The following is a 27,871-nucleotide window of genomic DNA, read 5'->3' as shown; positions in this document are numbered from 1 at the left end:
GAAAGGTCTGGAAACTATGTCTTTGAGTATAACAAATCCTCCCAACCCTCAAGGCGAGGGTTTTAAGCTATGCCCTCGGGGCATATAAGGTTTTTATAGAAAGCGTGGTCATATAAGCTTCGGAAAGGGCTCATTGGATTGCTAATCAGATGCTCTTGTGCTCTTTTTAAGAGTCAAAGTGATCAAATTGCAGCTACCCCCCCCCCCACGCACACACACGTCTTTTTGTCCCGACATGCATCTAATAGAAATAATGAGATTGTGAAAAAAATCTTTTAAATGTTTTCATTTTTATAACTTTAAGAAATCAAAAATTAATAAAGATTTTAAGGAATAAATATCAACATATGTATATTAAACTACACAATGCACATTTTTTTCAGTAAATTCATATGATTTTTTTCAGTAAAGTACAAATTACATTCTGGCTTCTATAAATCATAGGGTTTTAGAACCCTACTCGTATTAATTTCTGCTCGTTTTGGGTTTGACTCTGTTATTCAGTTTAATTTCTGTTTGTTTTGGTTTCATTTATTTATGGATACTGGTTTGTGGTAGTTGTATGTTTGGTAGATTATTTGATTTTTTTTTGTTCATTTTGGGTTTAACGGAGTTATTTTTTTTTTTTTTTGAAAAACTTATTTTGTGGAAAAAGTTTTTTTTTTAATTAATATTATCAAAATATAATATTGCAAAATATAATATAATTCGTAAAAGTACTTGCATATCGTCATTCATGGGATCCTGCTTCCAGACTCACAGAGACTAACTGGCTCTAAAGAACTTAAATTCCACTCTGACCGTAGTAAATGGAAACCTAACCTCGAAAAGTTTATACGGAAAATATATAATATCGAAAAAAAGAGACAGGCAGACGAAAGGGTTAGAAAAGCCCGTATGGAAACAGAGAGAGAAGAAAGAGACAAAGCCAGGAAAGAAAGGGAAAGGAAAGAGGAGGCTGAAGAAAGGAAAAGAGAGCGGGAGGAAAGGGCTAGAGAAGCCCATAAGGAGGCACATGAAAGAGAAAGAAAGGCTCGTATGGAGACCATTAAGAGAGATCACCAGGAATTTATAAAATCATGTAAGGTCTAACAAAAGCTCGCTGGGGAATTCCGGAGAGTGATACTTTATCCCAGGAAACTTATAGGCCATCGGGTGGCCAGAATATTTTTGTTTGAGATCGATTGCAAGAGAATGAGACGCACAAAAAAGAAAATTCCTAGACAGAAAAATGTGGGACTTCGTTGACTAGGAGGGTAGGTGGAGCAACCCATAAGCCAAAATAAGGTGAAGCCACCCTTTTTAAAAAACGAAATACTTGACATTCCAGTTTGCAGTGCTAATAATTCGGTTAAATGCGATTCTCCACGGCATTTTACTAAACATTGTCCCAATAGAGGCGATAAAGTAACCCATAAATAACAACTTCGGCTATGACCGACAGGAACGGAAATATTGAGGAGTTTGCGATATCATACAAAATACAAGAAAAATTGAACGGAAAATTAGCAAAATGGTTATTGACTCAGGTAGTAAACAAACTTATATGGGAACTGACCTAATTAATAAGACAACAATCAACCATAGGGACACAGTTACACCATTATGTTATTACGAAGATAAATGCCCGTGACTTCAGCTTCAGTTAGAATAGAAACTGCAAAGAAAGATGGAACGATCCCAAGAAAACTGTAAAAGCAGGCTTAGTTTCTTCTTCTGCAGTGGATGTTTTAGTTGGAAGGCAATTTCGGACACACAGAAAACCTATTACTACTACAAGCTACTTCTATTACGGCGAGAGAGGGCGTGGCTTTCCGTAAGAAAGTTGAGGAGACGGAAATGGCGAGGTCAACCTGTCCAAGGGAAGATACACAAGCGACTTCAGTAACGGTGGGAGAAGGCTTGCCATTCCATAGGAAAGTTGGCGACAAGGAATTGGCTAGACCAACTTGTATAGAGAATGAGACACTTAAATTTAATTTTTCGGGAAATATTTTAGAAAATAGCAAACTTCAAAACACATATACCTAATATGAGGCGCTAACAAGTAGGCATTAAGATGAGGTGTGCTAAAGATGAATGAAATCGAATTTATCGTACTTGCTTTTTCTTGTAAAGTCCGAGAAATTTTAATCCAATATGAAATACTTAATGTGGAAATTCAATTCCTATTTGATGACGAATTATTTATTTCATCTGTAAAAATAGAGAAAGAAAGATTTAAAAGAAAGAAAAGATGTGAAACAAAAATACAATTTAAAAGTTCCGTTCTAAATTAATGACGATTATCTTAATACTGAAGCAAAAGTAAAGAAGACTAAGCGACAGAAAATAAATAAAAACGAGACTACAACAAAGAAATGCAGTCTAAGAAAAATGACGCTTTGAGTGCAATTAGAAGCTGAAAAGACTTATTTTGCACAACAGAGAAATAAGAGGAAAGTAAAAAAGAGAAAAGAATTACGAAAAAGAAATGTAGTTTGTAAATTCAAGTCTGCGATAATAGAAAGCAAATTTGTGGGAAATTACAAAATTTCTGGGAGACAAAAGAGCTTAGGAGGGAGGAGAAGGTCTTGTACCCTTTGGGAGAAACTAGAGATGGTCAGAGAATAGAATTGAATAGATTAATTAATTTTGGGTTGGACTGGAAAAGCTCAAATAAAAGAACAGCTATAAGGGTTGGCCCATTTGAGGGGGAGGGGTGCCTTGGAGAGGATCCCCTTAGGGAAGTCAGGATGGAAAGCCAGTTCCCTCAATTTGCAACTGCTGGGCTAGTTGTGATTCCTTTCCTAAGGCTTAGCCTTTCCAGACTAGAGTCCTTGATAGATAGTCTCTCCCATTACTAAACACTACATATCCCTTCAAATACTTTACCCGGGGGCTGAATTCGCTGTTCTTTCCCTGTGTTAGGATTGACATCGATTTGATCCAAACCTTTATCTTTGAACCTTGTTTCCACTCTTAACTTTCCTTTGACATTGACGTCTATTCTTCATATGGTTATCCCAGGGGATGGGATACAGAAAAAGCTTATTCATGTTTTACTTGGATTTTTACGCCATCCCCCTGCAAACCTTTCGGTACTGCAAACCTTTGTACCTACACTCTTTTGACAATCTAAATGCACATAGTGTCTGCATAGTGTCAGCATGTACATCTTGCCTTTTGGTCAGTTGAACATCCCTTTCAAAATGCCCTGGAAGTTTCACCTTGACACTGTAAGCTGTTCCAAAAATATTGCTGATGTGTACTTTTGACCCTTTCATCTTAATGCTCTAAGCACTACAAGTTGCTGTAATTGAAGTCTTAGTTGGAGTAGTTTAGTAGTAGTAGTAGCATAGCAGTAGTTGTGGTAGTAGTGTTTGTAGTGACATGCATATATTACCTTTTTGTCAATTGATCTTACCCTTTAAGTATTCTCTGAAAGTTCCAACTTGATAACCAAATCTATTCCTGAGATATACGATTTTGACAATCTGCATGCACAAATTCTGTTTTGATTTAGTTAAATTACCCCTCAATATTCATTCAAATTTTCACCTTCCTTTGCGTAACCTTAATTGCACTAGCATCATAGTAGTAGTGGTAGTAGCAGCAGTAATAGTGTATTACTGTTATTATTAGTAACAGTAGTAGCAGCAGTATTAATAGCAGTAGTAACAGGTATAATTTACCTTCTGGTCAACTGAACATCCCATGTATGACGCCCCTGATGTTTCTTCTTGGTACGATTAGCTGTTCCAAAAATATTGCTGATATGCCCGTATCAGCAGTCTGTATGCACAATGTATATTTTGAATTACTTCATTTTTCCCCTCAACGTTTCCTCAGATGTTTATTTCAATATCCTTGGCCTTAGTAGTACTCGCTACAAAAATGGTAGCTTTAGTGACAGTAGTGTTAGTAGCAGTAGTTCTGGTAGCAGTGACAGTTGTAGTAGTAAGAGCATGCAAATATCGTCTTTTTGGTCAATTGGTCATCTCCCTTATGGTCATCTTCCAAATTAATATAATCAGTCATTCCTGAGTTACGCCCTTTTGACAACCCATATACACATAACATATTTTGATTTAGTTCAACAATCCTCTCAACATTTCCTGTAAGACACACCTTAATGCCCTTGTATTTTGGGAAAGTAGAAGTCAAACATGCATACGTTTCTAAATAACAAATATATACTATGTAAACAATGAACAAAGAATAAATAACCTAACTTAAAACCGTTGCCTTAAGGTCCTGGGGGGGGGGTCGACATCCCCAAATGCATAATTACTGAATCTTTCAGCAATGCTGAAGAAAACATATGTCTCAAAACTGTGTTTAAATATTTTTTTGGGGGAAATGATTGGCATGCAGAGGGGGGGGGGTCTGGTTTCTCTTAAATCGCCTTTTACTCTGGAAAAGGGCACTAAACTTCCAATTTCAAATCAAATGAGCCCCATCTGAAGTTTACACGACTATGAATTCCATAAAAACCTTAAATGCCCCCAGGGTGTAATTTACAGCCCTTGTCCCAGGGCTCTGGGGGGTTGTGTCAACCCTGGAGGCATTGTTATATATTCTTTGGACTATTTTGAACAAAATAGCTGTCTCACAATTCCAATCATGATGCGTTTGGTCAAAAGAAGGGTAGTTAGGAGGGAGGGGGCTAGTTGCTCTCCATCACTTTTGACTCTCAAAAGGAAACTAGAACTTTCAATTTTCAAACAAATGAGCCACCTCTAAAGTCTATACAACCGTACATTCCATAAAAAAAAATTATATGCCCCCGGGAAATAATTTACAACCCTTGCTTCCCGGCTCTGGTGGTTTGTGTCAACCCTAAACGCCGTTCATTATGGTTTTTGGACTATTTTGAATAAAATGGCTTTCTCGAAATTTCTATCGGATGCATTTCGGGAAAACACGACGTGTCGATGAGGGGGGGGGGGTAGCTGCCCTCTGATCACTTTAACTTTTTGAAAGGGCACTAGAGCTTCTGATTACCAGCCTAATGAGCTCCTTTTGAAATAGATATGACCAACCTTTCTATATAAAACCCTATATGAAAAATTAAGCAAGAAAAACGGGTTTTAATTTTTCGTAAATGGAAAAGCAGTGTGGTCTAAGAAATTATTTAAAACCCTATTTGCCCCCAGGGCATAACTTACAACCCTTCCCCGGGGCTCTGGGGGATTGTTTCAACCCTCGGAGGCATTCTTATATGTTCTTTGGACTATTTTGAACAAAATGGCTATGTCAAAACTTCAATCAGATGCGTTTGAGGAAAAGAAAGATAGTTGGGGTGGGGCGTTAGTTTCTACCCATCGTTTTCTACTCTTAAAACGGAACTAGAACTTCCAATTTACAACCAAATGAACCTCCTCTAAAGCTTATACGACCATCCCTTCCACAAAAACCGTAAATACCTCCGGGGCATAACTTAGAATCCTTGCCCCTTAAAAGACATTTAGACTATTTTGAATAAAATTAATTAAAAAAAACTTTTTCCACAAAATAAGTTTTTCACAGAAAAGTAAAGAACTCCATTAAACAAAAATGAGCAAAAATAAAATAAAATAATCTACCAAGCGTGAAACTACCACAAATCACCATCAATAAATAAATGAAACCCAAAACAAACATAAATTATAATAAATAACCGAATCAAACTCAAAACGAGCAGAAATTAATATGAGTAGGGCTCAAAACCCCTATGCCTTCCCAAGGTCAGAACATAATTTGCACTTTACTGAAAAAATATAAATGTTTGTAGTTTTATAACTTTAATAAATCAAATAATATTGACATTTTGATTACTAAGTATCAGTATATGTATATTAAACTGACAATGCACATTCATTTGTATTTTTTCAGTAAAGTGCAAATTATGCTCTGGCCTTGGGATGGCATAGGGGTTTTGAGCCTCTATGCCTTCCCATCCATCCAATCAAAATTTTGATTGGATGTGTTTGGGGAAATGGTGGGCGTGGAAGGGGTGTTAGTTACCTTCCAATCACTTTCCACTATTTAAGAGGGCACAAGCCACTCCAATTTCTAATCAAATGAGCCCTTTTCGAAGTTTCTACGATAACTCCTTCGATACGAAGTGCCCTGGTCTAAGACCAAGAAAAAAAAAAGAAATTATACATTGTGCCAACATCGTTCTTTACTTAGGCGGCGCGATTGCGCTGCCTATGATCATTATCTCAAAATTTCTATTAGAGACATTTCGGGACAATACGACGTTTGTGTAGGGGGGGGGATAGCTGCCCTCCGATTAGTTTGACTCTTAAAAGGGGCACTAGAACTTCTGATTATCAGTCCAGTCTGCCCCCTCCGAGGTTTATACGACCACCCTTTCTATAAGAACCTTATATACCCCCAAGGCGTAGCTTAAAACCCTTGCCCTGAAGGCTGTGGGGGGATTATCATTCTTAAAGACATAATTTCTGGACTCTTCACCTACGCTGAACAAAATGTTAGTCTCAAAATTTTGATTGGATGTGTTTAGGAAAATGACGGGATTGGGAGAGAGCTAGTAGCCCTCCAATCGCTTTCAACTATTCAAAAAGGCACTAGCCATTTCAATTTCCAATCGAATGAGCCCCTTTCGGAGTTTCCAGGACTACTCCTTCTATACGAAGCGCCCTGGTCTAAAAAAACAAAAATAAATAAATAATAGATTGTGCCAACATAGTTCTTTACTTAAGCAGCGCTATTCCACAATCTATGATTCTTGCAGTGCAAGCGGTGAAATTTCATTTGAAGAGTCGAATTTGACGTGGCGGTAGCCCCGCTCAATTGTAGGGTAACCCACGGTATGATATTGAAAACGAACATAAATTAATTTTTTTTTACTGAAAATGAAAACAATATTAAAACTTCAAGAATAGAAACCATTCCATATATTAAGGGAGAGATTTGTCCCCTTCTCAACTCCTCACTCTTTACGCAAAAAGTTTGACTTTTTCTCTCAGATCCTTAAGAACTACTGCTCAAAGACAAGGGCCTTTTAATAAGTGTAAGAAGAATTTTTAAAGCACTATCTAAGTTTAGCGTGAAGAGTGGGAATTAAAGAGGGGGCAGCCCTCCCCCTAATTAACGGAATAGTTACTGTGCAATGTGGCTCTTACTTTTATTTAAATAACTATCTTTTGTTAATCTAATGGAGTCAAGAAATATCTTTAATACATTTATTAGACTAGAGATAAATTACTGAAGAGTTTATCTGATTAAAAAAAAGAAAAAGAAAAAAAAATATTTAGTCATTTTGAGTGAACTTTGAAACTCATTATAAGAAATGTAATAAGAGTGAATGGGCTAGTTACAGGGGCATTAGCTTGATTTCTGTAGAAAGCAAATTGCTCAGCATGGTGATAGTTATTAGACGAGATACCATAGATTAAAGGTCTAGAAAAGAACAAGGGGGCTATAGGAAGAGGGGAAGAAACGCTGACCAAGTTTTGACAGGTATTCTATTTACCTGATACAAAAGTCTTAATGAAGGATCTTTCCTTGTTTGGTATACCAGACAAGTATGCCGAGAAACCATCGTAGGATAAAAGGCTAGTTTTTGTTGAGTAAAATGACCCTGGATTTAAATGTAAACAATAAGTAACTGCCAAATGTAAACAACTTATTTTGTCAACAATTAAATATAAAAAAACAGGTTTTTCTTTAAATGAGAATACAAATTTTATTAAAACTTAAAACAAACAGAAACTATTCTATATACGAGACAAGGTTAAATCTCTTTACTCTCTCTTTAAGCTACAGATTACTGCTATGGTGGAAGCATTTATATGTAGAATAAATATAGCTAACGGTTGATTGTGAATGTTTATTTAGCAATGGCTTTTTAAAACATTTGAACTGAAAATTTAACAGCTTAAAGCAAGACCCATTAATAAGCTCTTCTAGAGGATATATATATATATATATATATATATATATATATATATATATATATATATATATATATATATATATATATATATATATATATATATATATATATATATATATATATATATATATATATATATATATATATATATATATATATATATATATATACTCGTATATATATATATATATATATATATATATATATATATATATATATATATATATATATATATATATATATATATATATATATATATATATATGATAATTATCGATATTTAAATATTTAAAAATGAAGAGCAAAGACACACGCGGCTAGAAGACATACGACACCGAGAAGTGAGCGAGTCAGAAATGAAAGTGAAGAGCAAAGACACAGACAGTTAGAAGACATGCGACACCGATTATGTGAGAAAGTCAAAAATGAAAACGAAGAGCAAATAAACATGCGGTTAGAAGACATACGACACCGAATATGTGAGCGAATATATGAAAATCAACCTGGACAGCGAGAATCAAAATTGAAAATGATAATGATGAAGAATGGGTTTGGGATTTTGACATGGATAAGGTCATCAATGCCTACTATACATTTGTTAAGAAAACGAAAGTTCGGCGATATGTATTTCATAATGACGAAAGATAAGCCGATGTAAAACGAACCAAATAAATTGAAAATAATTATGATAAGTGTTTCATTTGGGATTTTAAAAGGATAAAGTCATCAAACCCTACAATACCTATGAAAATCAAAAATATGGACTAGACAAATTGTTGAAAGAAAAAGAAGTGTTTTTCCTTCCACCTGAAAAATTAAAGGAAACAAAGGTTTGGCGATATGTCTTTCATAATGACAAAATAGGCTACAAGAGAAGGCAAAAGAAGAAATTTTGTCCCACCACCTTAACATTTACAAGAAACAAATGTGGTCGTCAATACCTTCCATACCTTTGAAAATGATGATTGTGAATGTTTATTTAGCGATGGCTTTTTAAAACATTTGAACTGAAAATTTAACAGCTTAAAGCAAGACCCATTAATAAGCTCTTCTAGAGGATATATATATATATATATATATATATATATATATATATATATATATATATATATATATATATATATATATATATATATATTATATATATATATATATATATATATATATATATATATATATATATATATATATATATATATATATGTCTTTATAGCTGTTAAGCTAATATACATATATATATATATATATATATATATATATATATATATATATATATATATATATATATATATATATATATATATATGTATTATGACTGTGTTCTTGAAAACAGCTCCATATTTTTTCGGAAAAATTTGTATCTTGGGATATTCTCACATAAAAAATCATCTAGATAGGTCAGAAGTCTGAGAAAATTCGCTAAGAGCCTTAATTTTGGTTTTTGCAAATGACGTCATGTACATCGTCATTCACATAGTCAATTGCAAATGACTATGTTAGTACATCATATAAGCCTTTCTTATGACATCATATATGGCATCGTATGAGCATTTTCTTATATGATGTCATGCGTAGTATAAATAAGATTGTTTAGTTTCCAACGCAATTTGCGAAACGAAAATTGTTTCCAACGAAAATTTGCAGTTGCAGTCACTATAAATGATGATTCTTTGGAACCAACACCTGAATTATCAGACGTGATAAGATGTGAAATTTAACAACCTGGACCATCAATTGCGACAACACCAATACGGACAGCTAAAGCAAAGGCCATTGCTAAATTGTCTGAAGTAATCAAAAATGAAAATGAAGAGCAAAGACACGGGCGGTTAGAAGATATGCGAAAACGACAATTAAAGCGTGTTTAAAATAAAAATGAAGAGCAAAGACGCACGCGGCTAGAAGACATACGACACCGAGTAAGTGAGCGAGTCAGAAATGAAAGTGAAGAGCAAAGACACAGACAGTTAGAAGACATGCGACACCGATTATGTGAGAAAGTCAAAAATGAAAACGAAGAGCAAATAAACATGCGGTTAGAAGACATGCGACAACGAATATGTGAGTGAATCAATGAAAATCAACCTGGACAGCGAGAATCAAAATTGAAAATGATAATGATGAAGAATGGGTTTGGGATTTTGACATGGATAAGGTCATCAATGCCTACTATACATTTGTTAAGAAAACGAAAGTTCGGCGATATGTATTTCAAAATAACGAAAGTTAAACCGAGGTAAAAAGAACCAAACAAATTGAAAATGATAACGATGATGATTGGGTTTTGGATTTTGACATGGATAAAGTCATCAATGCCTACCATACCTTTGAAAATCAAAAATATGGACTAGATAAATTGTTGGAAGAAAAAGAAGTGTTTGTCTTACCACCTGAACAATTAAAAGAAACAAAGGTTTGGCGATATGTCTTTCATAATGACAAAAAAGGCTACAAGCGAAGGCAAAAGAAGAAATTTTGTCCCACCACCTTAACATTTAAAAGAAACAAAGGTAGTCGTCAATACCTTCCATACCTTTGAAAATCACGTAGGAGACTGAAATAGAAAATGAAAATTTTCCTAATTAGGGAAATTAGAGAGTTATTTCCACCCCTACCCTCAAACCTCTCTCTATCTTTATATGAATATTCCAGTTCTACTGCTTTTACTGAAGGCTATATAATTAACCGTAATTCTAATGCAGATTTACGAATTCAAACAGAAATAAGGATCTCGGTCGGTAAAATAGTCGAAATGACTAAGAGGTCCCTTCATTCGTCTCACGAATATGATGGCAAGTGACTGTTCTAATAGCAAGATTGGTATACATTGTCTTGCACTGCATTTGAATTGCGAATCGTTCTAAAACTTGGAACAGAAACTCTGTTTAAAAAAATATACCTGTTTTTTTTAAGTCACTTCCTCACTGTTTACCACAAAATTTTAAACTGCAAAAGCATCTTACCTTTTGTACACTTCAGTATCATCACCTTCTAGCTCTTCTGCGCTATCTATTTTTTCCATTTGTCTTGACTCAGACAATGTCCTTGAAAATGGTACGTCTGTCATTGATTTCGCAGTATTGAAGCCATTCAGTGATAGAATACTTCCTCTACGCAGGGATGGAACCCGAAAAGATTGACGGAATGATTGGCGAGCTCTGGTAACTAAGGAAAGGTATTATTTTAATGCTAGAGTCAGTAAAAAAAGAAGATAGTGCAAGAGCCTTTTCATCAGTTGCATGCACAACAGGAACTTCATTTGATGTCTTGCGTTCTTTCTATCAGTTCGAGTATCGCAACACTTCATTTGAGATTACATTAACTCTGAATAGACTATATTGGGGATTATGTAACGTCATTTTAAGTTATAACTGATAAGTATTTATTTTGTATTCACTGTTAATCTTCACATCATTAGATTATAGCACAAAATGTTTAGTTGTGTTGTTTTTGAAATTGCTAATATAATTTGTTGTAAATTTTCATCTGGCCTATGCATCACTGATAGGCAAGAGAATTTAACAAGCGTGAGGTAATTCCTTTTCTATGATTATTTAACATCCTATAACTTTTCTTTATTTTGCGCTACATACTTTTTAACATGTTTTGTTTATCACTAAAGGAATAAAACAAACGTATACGTGGCGTATTGGAAGAGGGATGTGGGTATAGACGACTACCCTTAACCATCCCCTATCTATGTATTTTATAAGCATGTGATAAAAATAATAATTTCAGTTTCTGTTTCAAGATGCTTATATATCTCATTTCAGTTTTTTTAGCATCACTATTACTCCTTCATTAAATACAACATGCAAAGAAAGAAAAAAAGGTTTATTAAAAGAAATAAACACATTAACAGTAGACCCGACGTTTATAAACTCTAAATACCCAGAAAGTTTTGAAACATCATAAATAAAGGCATCAGCAAGATGACAAACTCGCCAACTTTAGCATTTCGAAAAACCTAGCAATGGAGGTAACGAAAGTTTGGCTCAAATAAGCATAGATATTTATGCACAGTTCCAAAGAAAAATCATCAGTTGGATGCGTGTTCATTTGTATCCTTTATTTTTCCTTTTTTCCTTAGCGACAATCGTGTTGCAAAACCCAAATTTTTTTTGGCCTTCTGGAGCACCCCTTAAAAATTAATTCTCAAGGGTGCACAGATTTAGAAGGTTAATATTTTAAAACCATTTCTATACAAAAGTTGAACTTTTTTATAAACAATTGGAGATTAAACAGAATATAATTTCTTAAACCACATTGGCCTGCCATAATATAAGAAAAGGAAACGATCAAAAATGGGATTTTTAAGGCCAAACGGAAATACTGAATAAACAAACAAAGCGAATATTTCGAGAGGACAACCGCCTCTCTTCTTCAGCGCGAAACGAAATAATGTATTCAAGGAAAGTGCCGAAGAAAAAAAAACAACAAAAAACAAACGCGGAAAGTCAATGTGAAAAGACCCAAAAAACCAATGAAAAAAACAAAAACTTAAAAGATGAATGAAATATAAAAAAGTAAAAAATTATAAGAATTAAAATCAAATACCTAACAACCATAAAAGCCGATACTTTAGTAATCCCTGAAATAAACCTTGAACCACTTTCCCAATCATATAATCAAACACGTGAACAACCCCTTAGGTCTCAAAGGGTTTCTGCGAGAAATGCAATAATTAAAATCCGATATCAGATGACATAGTTCTCCAACTTATTTAATTGTTGGTTCGTTTTGTTTTTGAGTGAATGAATTGTTTTCTTGTCTTTTATTTCTCAGTTGTTCGCTAGTATCCGTCGGTGGCACTTCATAATTTTTTGGATTTTGTGCAAATCACGGATATTGGCCAATGACTCGCTTTTATGGTTGTTAGGTATCTTGTTTTAATTCTTATAATTTTTGGATTTTATTGAATTTTATTCATGTTTTAAGTTTTTGGTTTTTTCATTGGTTTTTTGGTTCTTTTCACATCGACTTTCCGCGTTTGTTTTTTGTTGTTTTTTTTCTTCGGCAATTTCCTTGAATATATCATTTCGTTTCGCGCTGAAGAAGAGAGGTGGTTGTCCTCTCGAAATATTCGCTTTGTTTGTTTATTCAGTAATAGCGTTTGGCCTTAAAAACCCCATTTTTGATCGTTTCCTTTTCTTATATTAAACTGAATGTGGGACAGGTCATTTTCAACAGCCCTCATATGATTTAAAATAAGAAAAAAAAAAAGTTTCAACTTAATACCCTCAGTCGCTCTTAAGATACTTTTGACGTCTTATGGGCAACCAGCATTCACATAGTGTCTTTTGATTTAGTTTTAAAGCAACATAGACTTTCCATGAAAGTTTTTACTTTATATCCTATTCTGGTTATACCTCTAGGGTACACCCTATACCCTTTAAACTGTATACCCTAGCAGAAATAATATTAGAAGCAACAGGAGTAGTATTAGTGATGGCATTACTAGAATTAGTAGTAAGCAGTACTGGTATTCACATTGTATCATTTTAATGTAGCACAGCATCCCCTTCTCTTGCCCCGATGGTTTCAACTTAATATTTTAAGCCGTTTCTGAGATATTTCTGATGCACCCTGTTGACAATTTAAATGCACATAATTTGGTTTGATTCTGGCACAACATTTCGATCAACAGTTCCTGAAACTTCCACATTAATACCATTAGTTGTAATAATATTAGTACTAACAGCAGTAGTAGTATTACTACTACTAGTAGTAGTAGTATGCACGTAGTGCATTTTCATTAGCTCAGCATACCCTTTAGATTTGCCCTAAAGTTTCAACTCAATGCTCTAAGCTGTTTTTTATAGCGTTGATTCGGTCATTTAACATCCTGCACAGTGTTTCTGTGTTTCTGTGTTTCTAGTTGATTTAAAATACCCTTCGACATTTTCTGGAAATGTTTCCTTAATACCCTTAACCCTAAGAGTTGTGTTAGTAATAGTAGAAGTTGTAGGGGTAGTATACATATGATACCTTTTGGTTGGTTCAGCATCCCCCTTAACATGAACTGAATGTTTCAACTTAATACTTTAAGTTGTTCCTGAGATATAGGTGTTAGGGTCTTTTAATAACCTGCATCCACATAGCGTGTTTCAATATAGCTTATTAGTTATTATCCTCTTTAACATTCCCTTGAACATTACTGTAATACGCTTGAATTCAGTTGGACGCGTAAAAGTCATCGCAGTAGTAGTTTTAGTAGTGGTAGTAGTCGTAGAAGTAGTAGCAGTTGTAGTAGCTGTAGTAGTAATCGTGTCAGAATTTGTAGTAGTATGCCCATTTTGCATTTCGCCTGGTTCAACGTCCCCCTTAAAGTATTCTGAAATTTTCAACTGAATACCCTAGACTATTCTACGGTTACTGTTGATACACCCTTTTGACAATCTGTTTGTTCTAAGTGTGTTTTTATTTAGTTCAAGATCCCCCCTAAAAATTCTCTGAAAGTTTAAACTCCTACCCTTAGACTCAGCAGTAGTAGTCATAGCACTAATAGTAGCACCAGAAGTAGTACCAGAAGTAGTAGTAGTTTTAGTAGTATCTGTATACAGAGAGCGACTTTTTGTTAGTTCAACGTACTTTTCAACACACCTTGAACGTTTCAACATAACACCCTAAGCTATTCTCGAGAAAACACCATAGCTCAAACAAGCCCAATTTCCTAATGACAAAAACTATATGCAAACAATGGGAAAATCGCATAACTTACAGCCATTGCTCTGAGGGCAGTGGGGGGCTGACATTCCCAACGGCCCCAAAGACGAGAGTTACTCAACTCTGTTGAACAAAATGGCTATCTCAAAATTTTGATTCACTGTGTTTGGAGCATTAATGGAATTGGGAAGATCACTGTTTGCTCTCCAATCGCTTGTGACTCTTAAGAAGCACACTCATACTTTTAAATTCCAATTGAATGATCTCCATTAAAAGTTACTATGATGCAGCTGCGGTTCCTATGATACTGCTTGTATGCTCTTTTTAAAACCTGCATGAATATAGTTTTTTTTTGTTTAATAGAAACTTTCCCAAAACTTTCCCTAAAAGTTTGACCTGAGTCTCATTATTTAAAGCAATTACAGTTCCAACTTAATAATGTAAGCCAACAATCTACAGGTTAATAGCTTGTTTTGATTTAGTTCAACATTAACCTTAACATTCTTTGAAAGTTTCACCCTACTACCCGTAGGTTCAGTAGGTAGCAATGCTTCTAATAGTATGCTATATTTTTAATAATAAACAATACTTGTAATATTTTTTTTTTAACATACACATCAACACACGCTGAAAAAAAAGTCGAAAGCTTCGACTCAATGCCATAAACCTTTCCTGATACATTGCATAAGCGTCCTCGAGACAACCTATTTGCATATAGCTTGTTTTGATTTATTTAAAGACTGTTTCAACGTCCCCCAAAAGTTTCCCCTTATTACCCTTAGCTTTAGTAGAAGTAGCAGTAGTAGTGTTACCTTTGTTAGCAGTAGTAGTAGTAGCAGTAGTAATAGTAGTAGCAGCAGTAATAGCAGGAACAGTAGTAAAAGTAGTAGTAGTAGTAGTAGTAATAGTAGGATGGATATATCGCCTTTTGGGTTAACATATACTATATGTAAGCATTGGACGCATTGTGTAACTTACAGCCCTTGCCCTGAAGGCTATGGGGGGTTGACCTCTTTAAAGGCATTATTACGGGCCTTTCAACAAAACGTTGGTCAGATATGTTTTGGAAAATGATGGGCATGGGAGGGGGCTGTTTGCCCTCCAATTACATTTAACTCATGAAAAGGGCACTAGAATTTCTGATTTCTAATCAAATAAGCTCCATCTGAAGTTTAAACGATCGATCCATACAAACTTTAATGCCCCGGGGCATAACTTACAACCCTTGCTCCTAAGGTTTGGGGAGTTGTGTCAACCCTGGAGGCATTGTTATATGATCTTTAAACTATTTGAACAAAATGGCTATCTTACAATTTCGATCAAAACTGTTTGGGAAAAAGTGGGTGTCAAGGGGGGGAGTGAGGGTAGTTGCCCTCCGATTACTTTTGACTCTTAAAAAAGAACTACAATAACTTCCAGTTTCCAACCAAATGAGCCAGCCCTGGAAATAACTTACAAACCATACCCACAGGCCCTCAAATTTTTTTTTAACCCAGAACGACTTTTTATATGATCTTGGGACTATTTTGAACTAAATGGCTATGTAAAAATTTCTATCAGATGTATTTGAAGAAAAGAAGACGTGGGGGAGTAGCTAGATGCCCTCTAATCACCATAGACTCTTAAACAGAGCACTACAACTTCGGATTTCCGCTAGAATGACCCCCTCCAAACTTTATATTACCACCAAATCCATAAAAAACATTATATGTTAATAATGGGTAACTATTATATTTTATAGCATTTACCCTTTGGGCTGTAGGGGGGTTGCTAATCCCAAAGACACAATTACTGGACCTTTCAAATATGCATAACAAAATCACTATATCAAAATTTTGATTGGATTTGTATGGGAGAATGATGGGCGTGGAAGGGGTGGGGGGGGCTGGTTGCCCTCCAATCACTTTTGACATTTAAAAAGTGAACTAGAACTTTCAATGTACAATTGAATGAGCTCCTTTTGAAGTTTCTACAACGACTCTCTCTGTACAAAGTGTCTTGGCCAGAAAAAAAAATGATTGTTCCCACATCGCTCTTTACTTCGGCAGCTCTATTGCGCTGTTTATGAGTTTGCATGTGTTATATATACTTGAAACGATACGACCACTTTTGGGATGGAAATGATGTATTTTAAACTGTTGAAATTTGTTTTTAAATATGACGTCACTCATGAACTTATTTCAAAATTTAGGTTCTAAACTAATTTCTGAAACTTAGGCCAGAAAGTGTCAGGGTGCCAATTTTCCCAAAAAATGTGAAACCTTTTTCGAGAAAAAATAAATATTTGTATATACGTAAATATAAAATTTTTGCTCTTTTAAAGAGAGTAGATATATATCTTCTCTTTTTATACGAGAAGTAATTGTATGTTTATTGATGTATGTGCAGATTTTTTCTTGAAAACGCCTCCATATTTTTTGGGAATTGACATCCTGGAATGTTCTGGCCTCAAAAACAATCTTGATAAGTCAAATGTTTGAGAAAATTCGTTAGAAGTTTTTTTTCAGAAAAAAAAATCATATGAGTAACGTCATATTTATAAGTATCAGTAATGTAATGACGTCATGCACTAATATAAAAGTCTTTATACTTGTTACAATCATATATGACGTCTAATTAATTATCAATTAGCTCGTAATATCTAATTTCAATGACGTCTTGGCTCTCGTTGTGGCATATCTTTCAACCTCCTATTTCTTATTTCTTCACTTTCATATTTAATTCGTCCTGCTTCTTGTTGTCGCATGTCTTGTAACCACATATTTCTTTGTTCTTCACTTTTATTTTTGAATTGTTTTAATTTTTATCGTCACTTATCTTCTAGCCGGATATTTCTTTGTTCTTCAATTTTGTTTTTGATTCGTTGTAATTGGCGTTGACGCATGTTTTCTAGCTGTATATTTCTTTGTTATTAATTTTTGTTTATCATTACTTCACGCTTTTTCAACATCCTTTACCTTAGCTGCTCAGATAAGTCTTTTCAGATTTGATGGTCTAGGTTGTTCATTTGTCCCCTAGACATTATGAAACTGCTTAAAATGCCTTTTATAACTGGATCCATTACACTTGGTATTTTATACTTACATATGTTCCTTTTGTAATGTTGGTTGCGTCGTAGATATAAAAATAAACAATAAATGCTGGAAGCGAAGGAGGGGAGTGATACAAATTATTCTCTTGAAATGTGTTAATAAATATGATTCATATCAATAACAGAAAAACCAATCTGCGGACATTTTATAAGCGAGCAATATTTGTGTGTTTATGTATTTATCTATTTTTTCTCGAATACAGCTCCATATTTTTTCAGAAAAATTGAATTTTCTGGCCTAAAAAACAATCTATATATGTCATAAGTTTGATAAAATTCACTAAAATACTCAATTTTGGAAAAAAAATATATGTAAGTGATGTCATATTTATGAATACATTGAAAAAGCATACACACATCATATTTGCCTCAGTAGTTGTTGTATCGTTTTCAGTGTCTATGATGCAGGCAATATTACACAAGAAATAAATGATTGAAAAGAAAAATAATAGGATTGACGTCATATTTTCGAGAACATTTCAAGAGAATAATTTATGTCATCCCCCCTCCCCCGAAAAGTGAACGTATCGTTTTTATATTTATCTCTTACTAGATTGCTAGCAACCGCTGCAACCCGGATGACGCATACGACATTACAAAACAACCTAGACCATCAAACGTAACAAGACCAATCCGATCGGACCGGACATGAAGAATCCGAGCAGCTAAGGTAGAGGGTATTGAATAAAAGTCTAAAGTAATGATAAACAAAAATGGAGAACAAAGAAATATACAGTTAGAATACTTGCGTCAGAAAAAAGTACAACAGCTCAAAAACAAAAGCGAAGAACAAAAAATATCTGATTTAAAGATAACCGGCATCAAGAACACACAAAGATTCAAAACAAAAATAGAGTACAAAGAAATATGCTGTTACAATGCTTACGGCGTCAACGGTTGAGCGAGTCAGAAAAGAGAGTGAAGAATAAGGAAATATGCGGCTAAAAGATATGTCACTGCGAGCACAAAGAAATACGTGGTTCGAAGGTAAGCGGCAGCGAGAATAACAAGTGACAGAGAGAAAGCGGTTATGACTTGCCACGAAAACGATCAAATAAGTAAAGACTTTAAGGAAGAATTAGTATTTTCCTAGGGTGGTTGTAAAAAACTTTTGGTGACATCAAGACATCAAGAGGAGGCTCACGTCTTCAGTTAAATCCTTGGCCTTAAATCTTTTCTCGTGACGTTTTTTAATCCCATCTTGAGACGACCTACTTTTTGTTTGGCCCTAGATGGATGGCCCACAAAGATGAGCTCAGTGATCTTATGCAAAAGTTAAACCTTAACACAAAGAACAGGGGGCCGTAAAGAAAAGCTACTACTACTACTACTAACAACTCATCGCAGCACCAAGCCGCCTGAGGCCAACACAGCTACGCACGCTCCTCCTCCACCCCAATCTATTCAAAGCCTCCCTTTTTACACCCGCCCACGAAGTTCCCATTTCCTTTAAATCTTTCTTTATGACGTCCTCCCAACCCAGACGGGGACGACCTGCTTTCCGTTTAGCCCTAGATGGTTGGCCGAAAAGAACAATCTTCGGCAATCTGTCATCCTTCATCCGAACAACATGCCCTAACCACCTCAACCTTTCTTTCATTATAGACCTAGAAAGCGGTATTGAACCACATTTTTCGTATAGCCTATTGTTTGAAATACGGTCAGTCAGCCGGGTAACCAGAACAATCCTTAAGCAATTTCTCTGGAAAACATCTAGCATATCTTCATCCGCTTTTCGGAGCGTCCATGCTTCAGAGACATATTCGACCACTGTCATCACTGTATCTTCTAAGATCATAATCTTTGTTTGAAGACTTATCTTCCTATTCTTCCATACTTTTTTTACCTGCGAAAAAACACCCTGAGCCTCGGCTATTCTATTTTTAACATCTTCACTGCTCCCACCATCTTTACTAATAATACTACCAAGGTAAGTGAAACTGCCCACCTGATCAATCTTTTCATTACCCAACGTCACCTTTTCATCTTCACTTATTCCTAGCCGTAGTGACTTGGTCTTCCTAACATTAATTTTCAAACCAATACTAGCACCCTGAACTCGCAAAACCTCTAAAACTTCATTCATTTTGCTCACACTTTCATCTAGGATGCTTAAATCATCAGCATAATCCAAGTCCAGGAGACTTTTTCCTCCCCATTTGATTCCGTGGTCTCCCATTGCCTTTCCTGTGCTCCTTTAAACAGAGCCCATCAAAATAATCCATATAAAGGGGGATTGAACACAACCCTGCTTAACTCCTGATTTATTACAAAACCAGCTGCTAACCTTATTTCCTACCTTAACCACAGCGGTGTTATTCTCGTACATAGCACTAATCACTTTAATGTAATTGTCTGGTATACCATACAAGGATAAAACCTTTACTAATGCTCCTCTATCAACAGAATCGAACGCTTGCTCATAATCTATAAAACTGAGGACAAAAGGTGTTTGAAAACTTAGGCATTTCTCAATTATTAACCTAAGAGTGAAAGTTTGGTCAACACGTCCTCTACCTTTTCTAAAACCGCACTGCTCTTCTCTTAAAACTTTGTCTACGGCATCTCTCAGTCTAAAAAGTATCATATTAATAAGTAATTTGCTACCTACAGAGACCAGACTAATGCCTCGATAATTAACATATTCAATCTTATGACCTTTCTTATAAAGTGGCTTAATTAAGGTTTTCCTAAAATCGTTAGATACTTCCCCTTTTTCAAAAATTATATTCATAATCTTCAGTAACTTATTTCTAACCTCAGAGCCACCATATTTAAAAAACTCATTTACTACCCTATCAGCACCTGGAGCCTTATTATTCTTTAATCCTTTTAATACTGTTTCTAATTCCTCCTCACAAAACAAATCTTCATTCACATCCAAGGTATCACAAACTTTTTCATTTTCCTCTATATTTTTTCCAGCAACTCTATCTCGGTTAAGCAAATTCTCAAAATGTTCGGCCCATCTCGCTTTAGCTTTTGTCTTATCGTTAATTGCCACCCCATCCCTATCTTTAACTGGGACAAGTCCGGATTGACTACTACCTCTCAATTTGTTAACGTGCCAGTACAATATTTTACTATTATGCCGTCTAGCTGCATCTTCTAAATCCTCGTAAATTTTATCCATGGCCTCCACTTCACACCTCCTTAGTTCATATTTCAATGCTTTCTCCACTTTCTTTACATTTCTTTTGTTTTCATGTGATCTATCACTCAGATAATTCTTGTACAAGTCCTTTCTCCTTTCTATTAAACATGAAGCTTTTTCACTAATATTCTTAGCTGCAGTTCTAGCTTTCTTCCCTAATACACCTTCAGCAACTTCACAGATTATTTTTCTAAAATTATTCCAACCATCTTCCATATTATCAAATTTTAAACTCTCAAGTTTAGTATTCAACTGTTCCTGGAAAGTTTCTCTCAAATTCTCATCCTGGAGTCTACTAACATCATAACGTCTCGGGAGGTAATTATCCTTCCGATTTTTCAGCTTTAAATTAATCCTTGACACTACTAGATGGTGATCTTTACTTTTAACATCAATAACAGCACTCCTATATACCCTAGTATCTTATATTGATCCTGCCAGTCTTCGATTTACTATAATTATTTACATTTCACAAGAGGCTATGGAAGCTTCATGGGTCTTTTACACTTTGGTCGAATTGATATAAATGAAAAAAAAAAAATAGATAGAGGGAAAAGATTTCATTCAGACGAACCTGGGCTGAAATTTTCAAATTCAATGTGCTAGTGAGTAATCACTGAAGCACTGCAATGAGTGAAAGAAATGAAATAACAACTAAAGTTTTGAGAAATAAAACGAAAAATTTAATGAGAAAGAATGAATACTAATTTTATCCACTATTACAATTATATAATAGTTTATCTGGGTATAGCCTCCAAGTAGGGTGGGGGTAATGGGAATATTGTTACAAGGCAGAAGTGACTGTGGAGGTACTAAACGGTGCTGTTTCGGCCAAGTAACCGAATGAAGCTTAAAATTTGACTGATCTTACCGGGAGGCTCCCCCTTAAAATCCTGTGAGTTAAGAGGTTCCCCATGAGTTTATAAAGTGTTGTAGTTGTAGCATATAAAATTTTGATCTGTAAGAAACACATAGAAATATATGGCATTTGTTTGGTAGAATATTTAAAAAAGAAATAGTATCTGACTGTGATATAATTTAACCGTTTAAAGACCAATACAACAAAGTCCATTAAGCCAATAGGGCAGAATACTAAAAAAACACTGCCAGTAGTAAGGTTATAATGATTTCTGTGGCACTTATACAATTTAGGTCAATAGCACCATTGAAACTTGTTTGCAAAATCCTAATTCCTGACTCACAGATACGGTTTGTTAAGTTTTTTGAAAGCACTTTAATAATGAGTGGTTTTACAATATTGGAGGCTAATGGAGCGGAAAGGAGTGACATAAAGACAAGAGTCATTACCGTGACTGTAGAAATTGCAAAGGGGTGTCAGCTAAGTTTTGAGTGTGACATGTGATATCTTTGAGCAATTGAAGATAGAGGATCAATTATTTTTTTGGCAAAGCTGAGAATAATACTTATATATAGGGTTTGAATTTGATATTGATGTATATTCAAGACAATGAAATGGGGTCGCTTGTGAAAAGAGTGAAATAATCACTATTCTTTAATTAAAATTTTAAACAAAAATGTATTTTTACATCTTGAAAGCTTTTTTTTGTATAGAAATTTAGTCCATTGTCAGTCGTTAATTACTTTTCCTCTCTGTAAAGAGCCAATAGGTGATTGCTTTAAAGGGGTATTTAACATAATAGAATATTGTTTTTTCGGACACTAGTTAGTATTTCGCCGGCATTTTTAGAGTCAATAGTGAAAGAAATATTCCACACATGTCCTCATGTTTGTATACATCGGGCAGCTGGTCCTGGGAGAACTGCATTAGTGCAGAAGGATATAATGAGATGCGTAGATTATGCAATCCATGTAATTCACATTGTCACTTTGAAAAGTTTTCAGACTATTTTCCTAAAAATTTTTCATCCATCATCAACATTGTCTAACTTTAAGCTCTCTCATTTAGCATTCAACTATTATTGGGAAGTTTCTCTCAAATTATTATCCTGGAGTCTACCAACGCCATAACTTCCCGGAAAGTAGCTTCCTTTCTTAAACTTCTGTTTTAAATTAACTCTTGATATTACTAGAAGGTAATTTTTAACATCAGTAACAGCACTCCTTAAACAAAGTATTTTGTATCGATTCTTCCAGTCTTCGGTTTACCTTTCCCAACCTGAACAAGACTTGGCAGCTTACTTGTTCATCATGAGCCCTGGTCCCTGCCTATGCACCCAATCCCTCCTGCCTGAGTAACAAAATAGTATAACAAAATAGTTAATAAAAAATACAAAATAGTTAATGCAAAATACAAAATAGATAATACAAAATACAAAATAGTTTTTACAAAACAAACAAAAATTCATATAAATACAAATAGTACTTACAAAAGTAGATCTAGCTCTTACGGTATATATAAAATATCTAACAACATCCAAAATAGTTCTTACAAAACAAAAATAATAATTATAGAATAAAACATAGTTCTTATAATTACAAAATACCTCATACAAAATCCAAATAATGCTCTTAATGAACATAAGATAGTTCTTAAAAATATAAAATAGTTGCAAAAATGCAAAACGATTCTTAGAAATAAAAATAGTACTTACTGTAGATCTACAGATTACTCTTACAGATTATATAATAGATCTAACCACATCCAACAACAATCAAACAATAGTTCTTACAAAACAAAAATAGTTAATATAAAATACAAATTAGTTCTTACAATTACAAAATATCTTATACAAAAGCCAAATAATGCTCTTAATTAACATAAATAGTTCTTAGAAAATACAAGGCAGTTAACAAAATGCAAAATGATTTTTAGAAAATGTAAAACATGTCTTACAAAATGCGAAATAGTTCTTACAAAACAGAATAATTCTTCCAAAATACAAAACCGTTGCAGCAAAATTCAGTATAATTCTTAAAAAACACAAAAAGTTCTTTCAAGACAAAATTTTTTAACAAAAGGGTTCATACAAAATACAAAATAAGTCTTATAAAAATACAACCACTAAGGCTATATCTTCTTTTTTAAGAAAATGAAAGTGGATTCTTGAACAGGCTCCTTTTGGCTACCAAACACAGATTTTCACATTCAGAATATATTGTACAAAATACACAATACAACATTCACATACAATTTAACACACAATAGATAATTGGATTAGCTTGTAAAAAGTGCAAGAAATCGAGATGCCTGTTCCCTGCAGTTTAAGGCTTGATGGTCGGCTGGTACGGATAAGGCTGATCCTTCTCGCTCAAGCTCTCTTCTGCGCAAGTTTAAAATAAACGTAATAAACACAAAGTAAATCCAAAGTTCATACAAAATATAAAATATAAAAGTACTAACAAAAGTAGATCTAGCTCTTACAGAATATATAAAAGATCTAACAACATCCAAAATAATTCTTACAAAACAAAATAAAATTATAAAATACTAAATAGTTCTTATTATTACAAAATACCTCATACATAATTCAAATAATGCTCTTAATGAAAATAAAATAGTTCTTAAAAAATACAAAATAGTAACAAAAAATGCAAAATGGTTCTTAAAAATGCAAATAGCACTTACAAAGGTAGATCTAGCTCTTACAGAATATATAAAAGATCTACAAACATCCAAAATATTTCTTACAAAGCAAAAATAGTTATTATAAAATACAAAATAGTTCTTACAATTACAAAATATCTCATACAAAAACAAAATAATGAACTTAATGAACATAAATTGTTCTTAGAAAATACAAGACAGTTACAAAAAATGCAAAATAATTCTTAGAAAATATAAAATATTGCTTAAAAAATGCGAAACAGTTAATACAAACCGAAAAATTCTTACAAAATACAAAACAGTTGCAACAAAATTCAATATAATTCTTAAAACATACAAAAAGTTCTAACAAAGTCCAAAATAGTTCATACAAAATAGTTTACATGAAATAATATATTCTTCATACAAATACAAAATAGTTCTTATAACTAAAAATATTACCAACAAAATCGAATATACTTCATACAAAAGGCAAAATAATTCCAACAAAATAGTTCTCACAAAGAAAGATAATCTTTATAAAACAAAAATAGTACCTAATACATTCAACATAGCTTTAAGATACAAAATAGTTCTTACAAAATACAAAAAAATACAAAAATAATACACAACATATAAAAGACACAATAATACAACAATTTTATATATACAAAATATTTCCTACAAAACCCAAAATATTATTACAGAATATAAAATAGTTCTTAGAAACTACAAAAAATATTATCTTTATACAAAATAGCTTAAACAAAACACAAAATACTTTTTACAAAGTTTCAAAATAGTGTTTAAAAATCAAATCTTACAAAATACAAAATTGTTCCTACAAAATAGAAAACAGCTGTTACCAAATACAAAACAGTTTTTACAAAGTACAAAACAGCTTCATACAAAATACAAATTATTTCTATCAAAACCCAAAATGGTTCTTATAAAATCAAAAATCATTCGGACAAAAAATACAATAAAGGTCTTATTAATTATAAACAGCAATAAAGACCACATTGCCTTTCCATCATAAGCACAAACAAAAGGTAAAACAACAGGTATTTTTTTTAGGATAGTGAAGCTCAAACCTCAAATGAATATTTCGAACCTATATCCAAGGGCTGTCCTCAGAAAAATAAAAATGAATATCATATGCAGCGCAATAGCGCTGCCTAAGTAAAGAACGATGTTGCCACAATGTATTATTTTTTTTTCTCCATACCCGGGCACTTCGTATCAAAGGAGTTGTCGTAAAAACTTCGAAAAGGGCTCATTTGATTGGAAATTGGAGTGGCTAGTGGCCTATTTAATAGTCGAAAATGATTGGAGGGCAACTAGCCCCCCTCCCCCCCCAATCATTCCCCAAAACCCAACCAATCAAAATTTTGAGATAGCCGTTTTGTTCAGCGTAGTCGATATCCAGATAGAAAGTATGTTTTTGAGGAGGACACTCCCCCACAACCCTCGGGGCAAGGGTCTTAAGTTACACTCTGGGGGCATATACATTACACTCTGGTTTTGACTTTATATGCAACTGTGTTTGTTTTTGCCATGGCCCAAAGAGGCTTTTGTTTTGCAATAAATATCTATCTATCTATCTATAAGGTTTTTATGGAAAGCACTGTCGTAGAAGCTTCAAAAAAGGCTCATTCGATTAGAAATCCAAAGGGCTAGTGCCCTTTTTAATAGTCGAAAGTGATTAGAGGGCAACTAGCCCCCCCCCCACGCGCCTCAGGTCCCCAAACACATCCAATCTAAATTTTGAGATAGCCATTTTGTTCAGCGTAGTTGTTTTCCAGATAGAAAATATGTTTTTGAGGAGGACACTCTACCACAACCCTCGGGGAAAGGGTTTTAAGTTATGGCCTGGGGGCATATAAGGTTTTTATAGAAGGCGTTGTCGTAGAAAATTAAAAAAAGGCTCATTCGATTGGATATTCAAAGGGCTAGTGCCCTTTTTATTTGTCGAAAGTGTTTGGTGGGCAACTAGCCCCCCCCCCCCCACGCCCATCATTCTCCCAAACCCATGTAATTAAAATTTTGAAATAGCTATTTAGTTCAGCGTAGTTGATTTAAAGATAGAAAACGTGTTTTTGAGGATGACACTCCCCCACAACCCTCGGGGCAAGGGTTTTAAGTTATGCCCTGAGGGCATATAAGAACAGTGTTGGCACAATGTATCATTTATACAGCAAGGCACTTCGTGTCATAGAAACTTCGAAAAGGGCTCATTCAACTGGAAATTGGAGTGGTTTGTGCCCTTTTTAATCGTCAAAAGTGATTGGAAGGAAACTAACACCCCTTCCACGCCCACCATTTTCCGAAACACATCAAATCAAAATTTTGTGATAGCCATTTTGTTTAGCGTAGTTGATTTCCAGATAGAAATTATGTTTTTGGGGAGGAAACTCCCCCACAGCCTTCAGGGCAAGGGTTGTAAGTTATGCCCTGGGGGCATATAAGGTTTTTATAGAAGGCATTCTCATAGAAACTTAAAAAAAGGCTCATTCGATTGGAAATTCAAAGGGCTAGTGCCCTTTTTAATAGTTGAAAGTGATTAGTAGGCAACTAGCCCCCCCCCCCCGCCCATCATTCCCCCAAACACATCCAATCAAAATTTTGAGATATCCATTTTGTTCAGCGTAGTTGATTTCCAGATAGAAATTATTTTTTTGAGGATGACACTCCCCCACAGCCTTCACGGCAAGGGTTGTAAGTTATGCCCTGGGGGCATATAAGGTATTATAGAAGGCGTTGTCGTAGAAACTTCATAAAAGGATCATTCGATTGGAAATTCAAAGGGCTAGTGCCCTTTTTAATAGTCAAAAGTGATTTGAGGGCAACTAGCCCCCCCCTCCACGCCCCTTATTCCCCCAAACACTTCCAATCAAAATTTTGAGATAACCATTTTTTTCAGCGTAGATGATTTCCAAATTGAAAATATGTTTTTGAGGAGGACACTCCCCGCAACCCTTAGGGCAATGGTTTTAAGTTATGCCCTGGGGGCATATAAGGTTTTTATAGAAGGCGTTGTCGTAGAAACTTCAAAAAAGGCTCATTAGATTGGAAATTCAAAGGGCTAATGACCTTCTTATTAGTCGAAAGTGATTGGAGGGCAATTAGCCCCCCCCCCACGCCCATCATTCCCCCAAACACATCCAATCCAAATTTTGAGATAGCCATTTTGTTCAGCGTAGTTGATTTCCACATTGAAAATATGTTTTTGAGGAGGACAATCCCCAACAACCCTCAGGGCAAGGGTTTTAAGTTATGCCCTGGGGGCATATAAGGTTTTTATAGGAGGCGTTGTCGTAGAAACTTCAAAAAAGGCTCATTCGATTGGAAATTCAAAGGGATAGTGCCCTTTTTAATAGTCAAAAGTGATTTGATGGCAACTAACCCCCCCCCCCCCCACGCCCATCATTCCCCCAAACACATCCAATCAAAATTTTGAGATAGCCATTTTATTCAGCCTAGTTGCTTTTCACATAGAAAATATGTTTTTGAGGAGGACACAACCCCCACAACCCTTAGGGCAAGGGTTTTAAGTTATGCCCTGGG

General features: G+C 34.5%; 1 protein-coding gene across 1 annotated transcript in view; it reads right to left on the bottom strand.

Annotated features, from left to right (window-relative positions):
• LOC148956495 (uncharacterized) overlaps positions 1–27,871 on the bottom strand; it is a 111,952-nt gene that overhangs the window by 63,571 nt on the left and 20,510 nt on the right. Inside the window, exon 3 of the mRNA XM_089091044.1 lies at positions 10,852–11,053. Within this exon, the coding sequence (XP_088947170.1) occupies positions 10,852–11,053 (202 nt within the window). The remainder of the gene's footprint in view (positions 1–10,851; positions 11,054–27,871) is intronic.

This window comes from Artemia sp. Qi Xiang Cuo, chromosome 1 (assembly GCF_049724085.1).
Source record: "Artemia sp. Qi Xiang Cuo chromosome 1, ASM4972408v1, whole genome shotgun sequence".
In the NCBI taxonomy this organism is placed as follows: domain Eukaryota; kingdom Metazoa; phylum Arthropoda; class Branchiopoda; order Anostraca; family Artemiidae; genus Artemia; species Artemia sp. Qi Xiang Cuo.
This window is presented reverse-complemented; position numbering and strand designations above follow the sequence as displayed.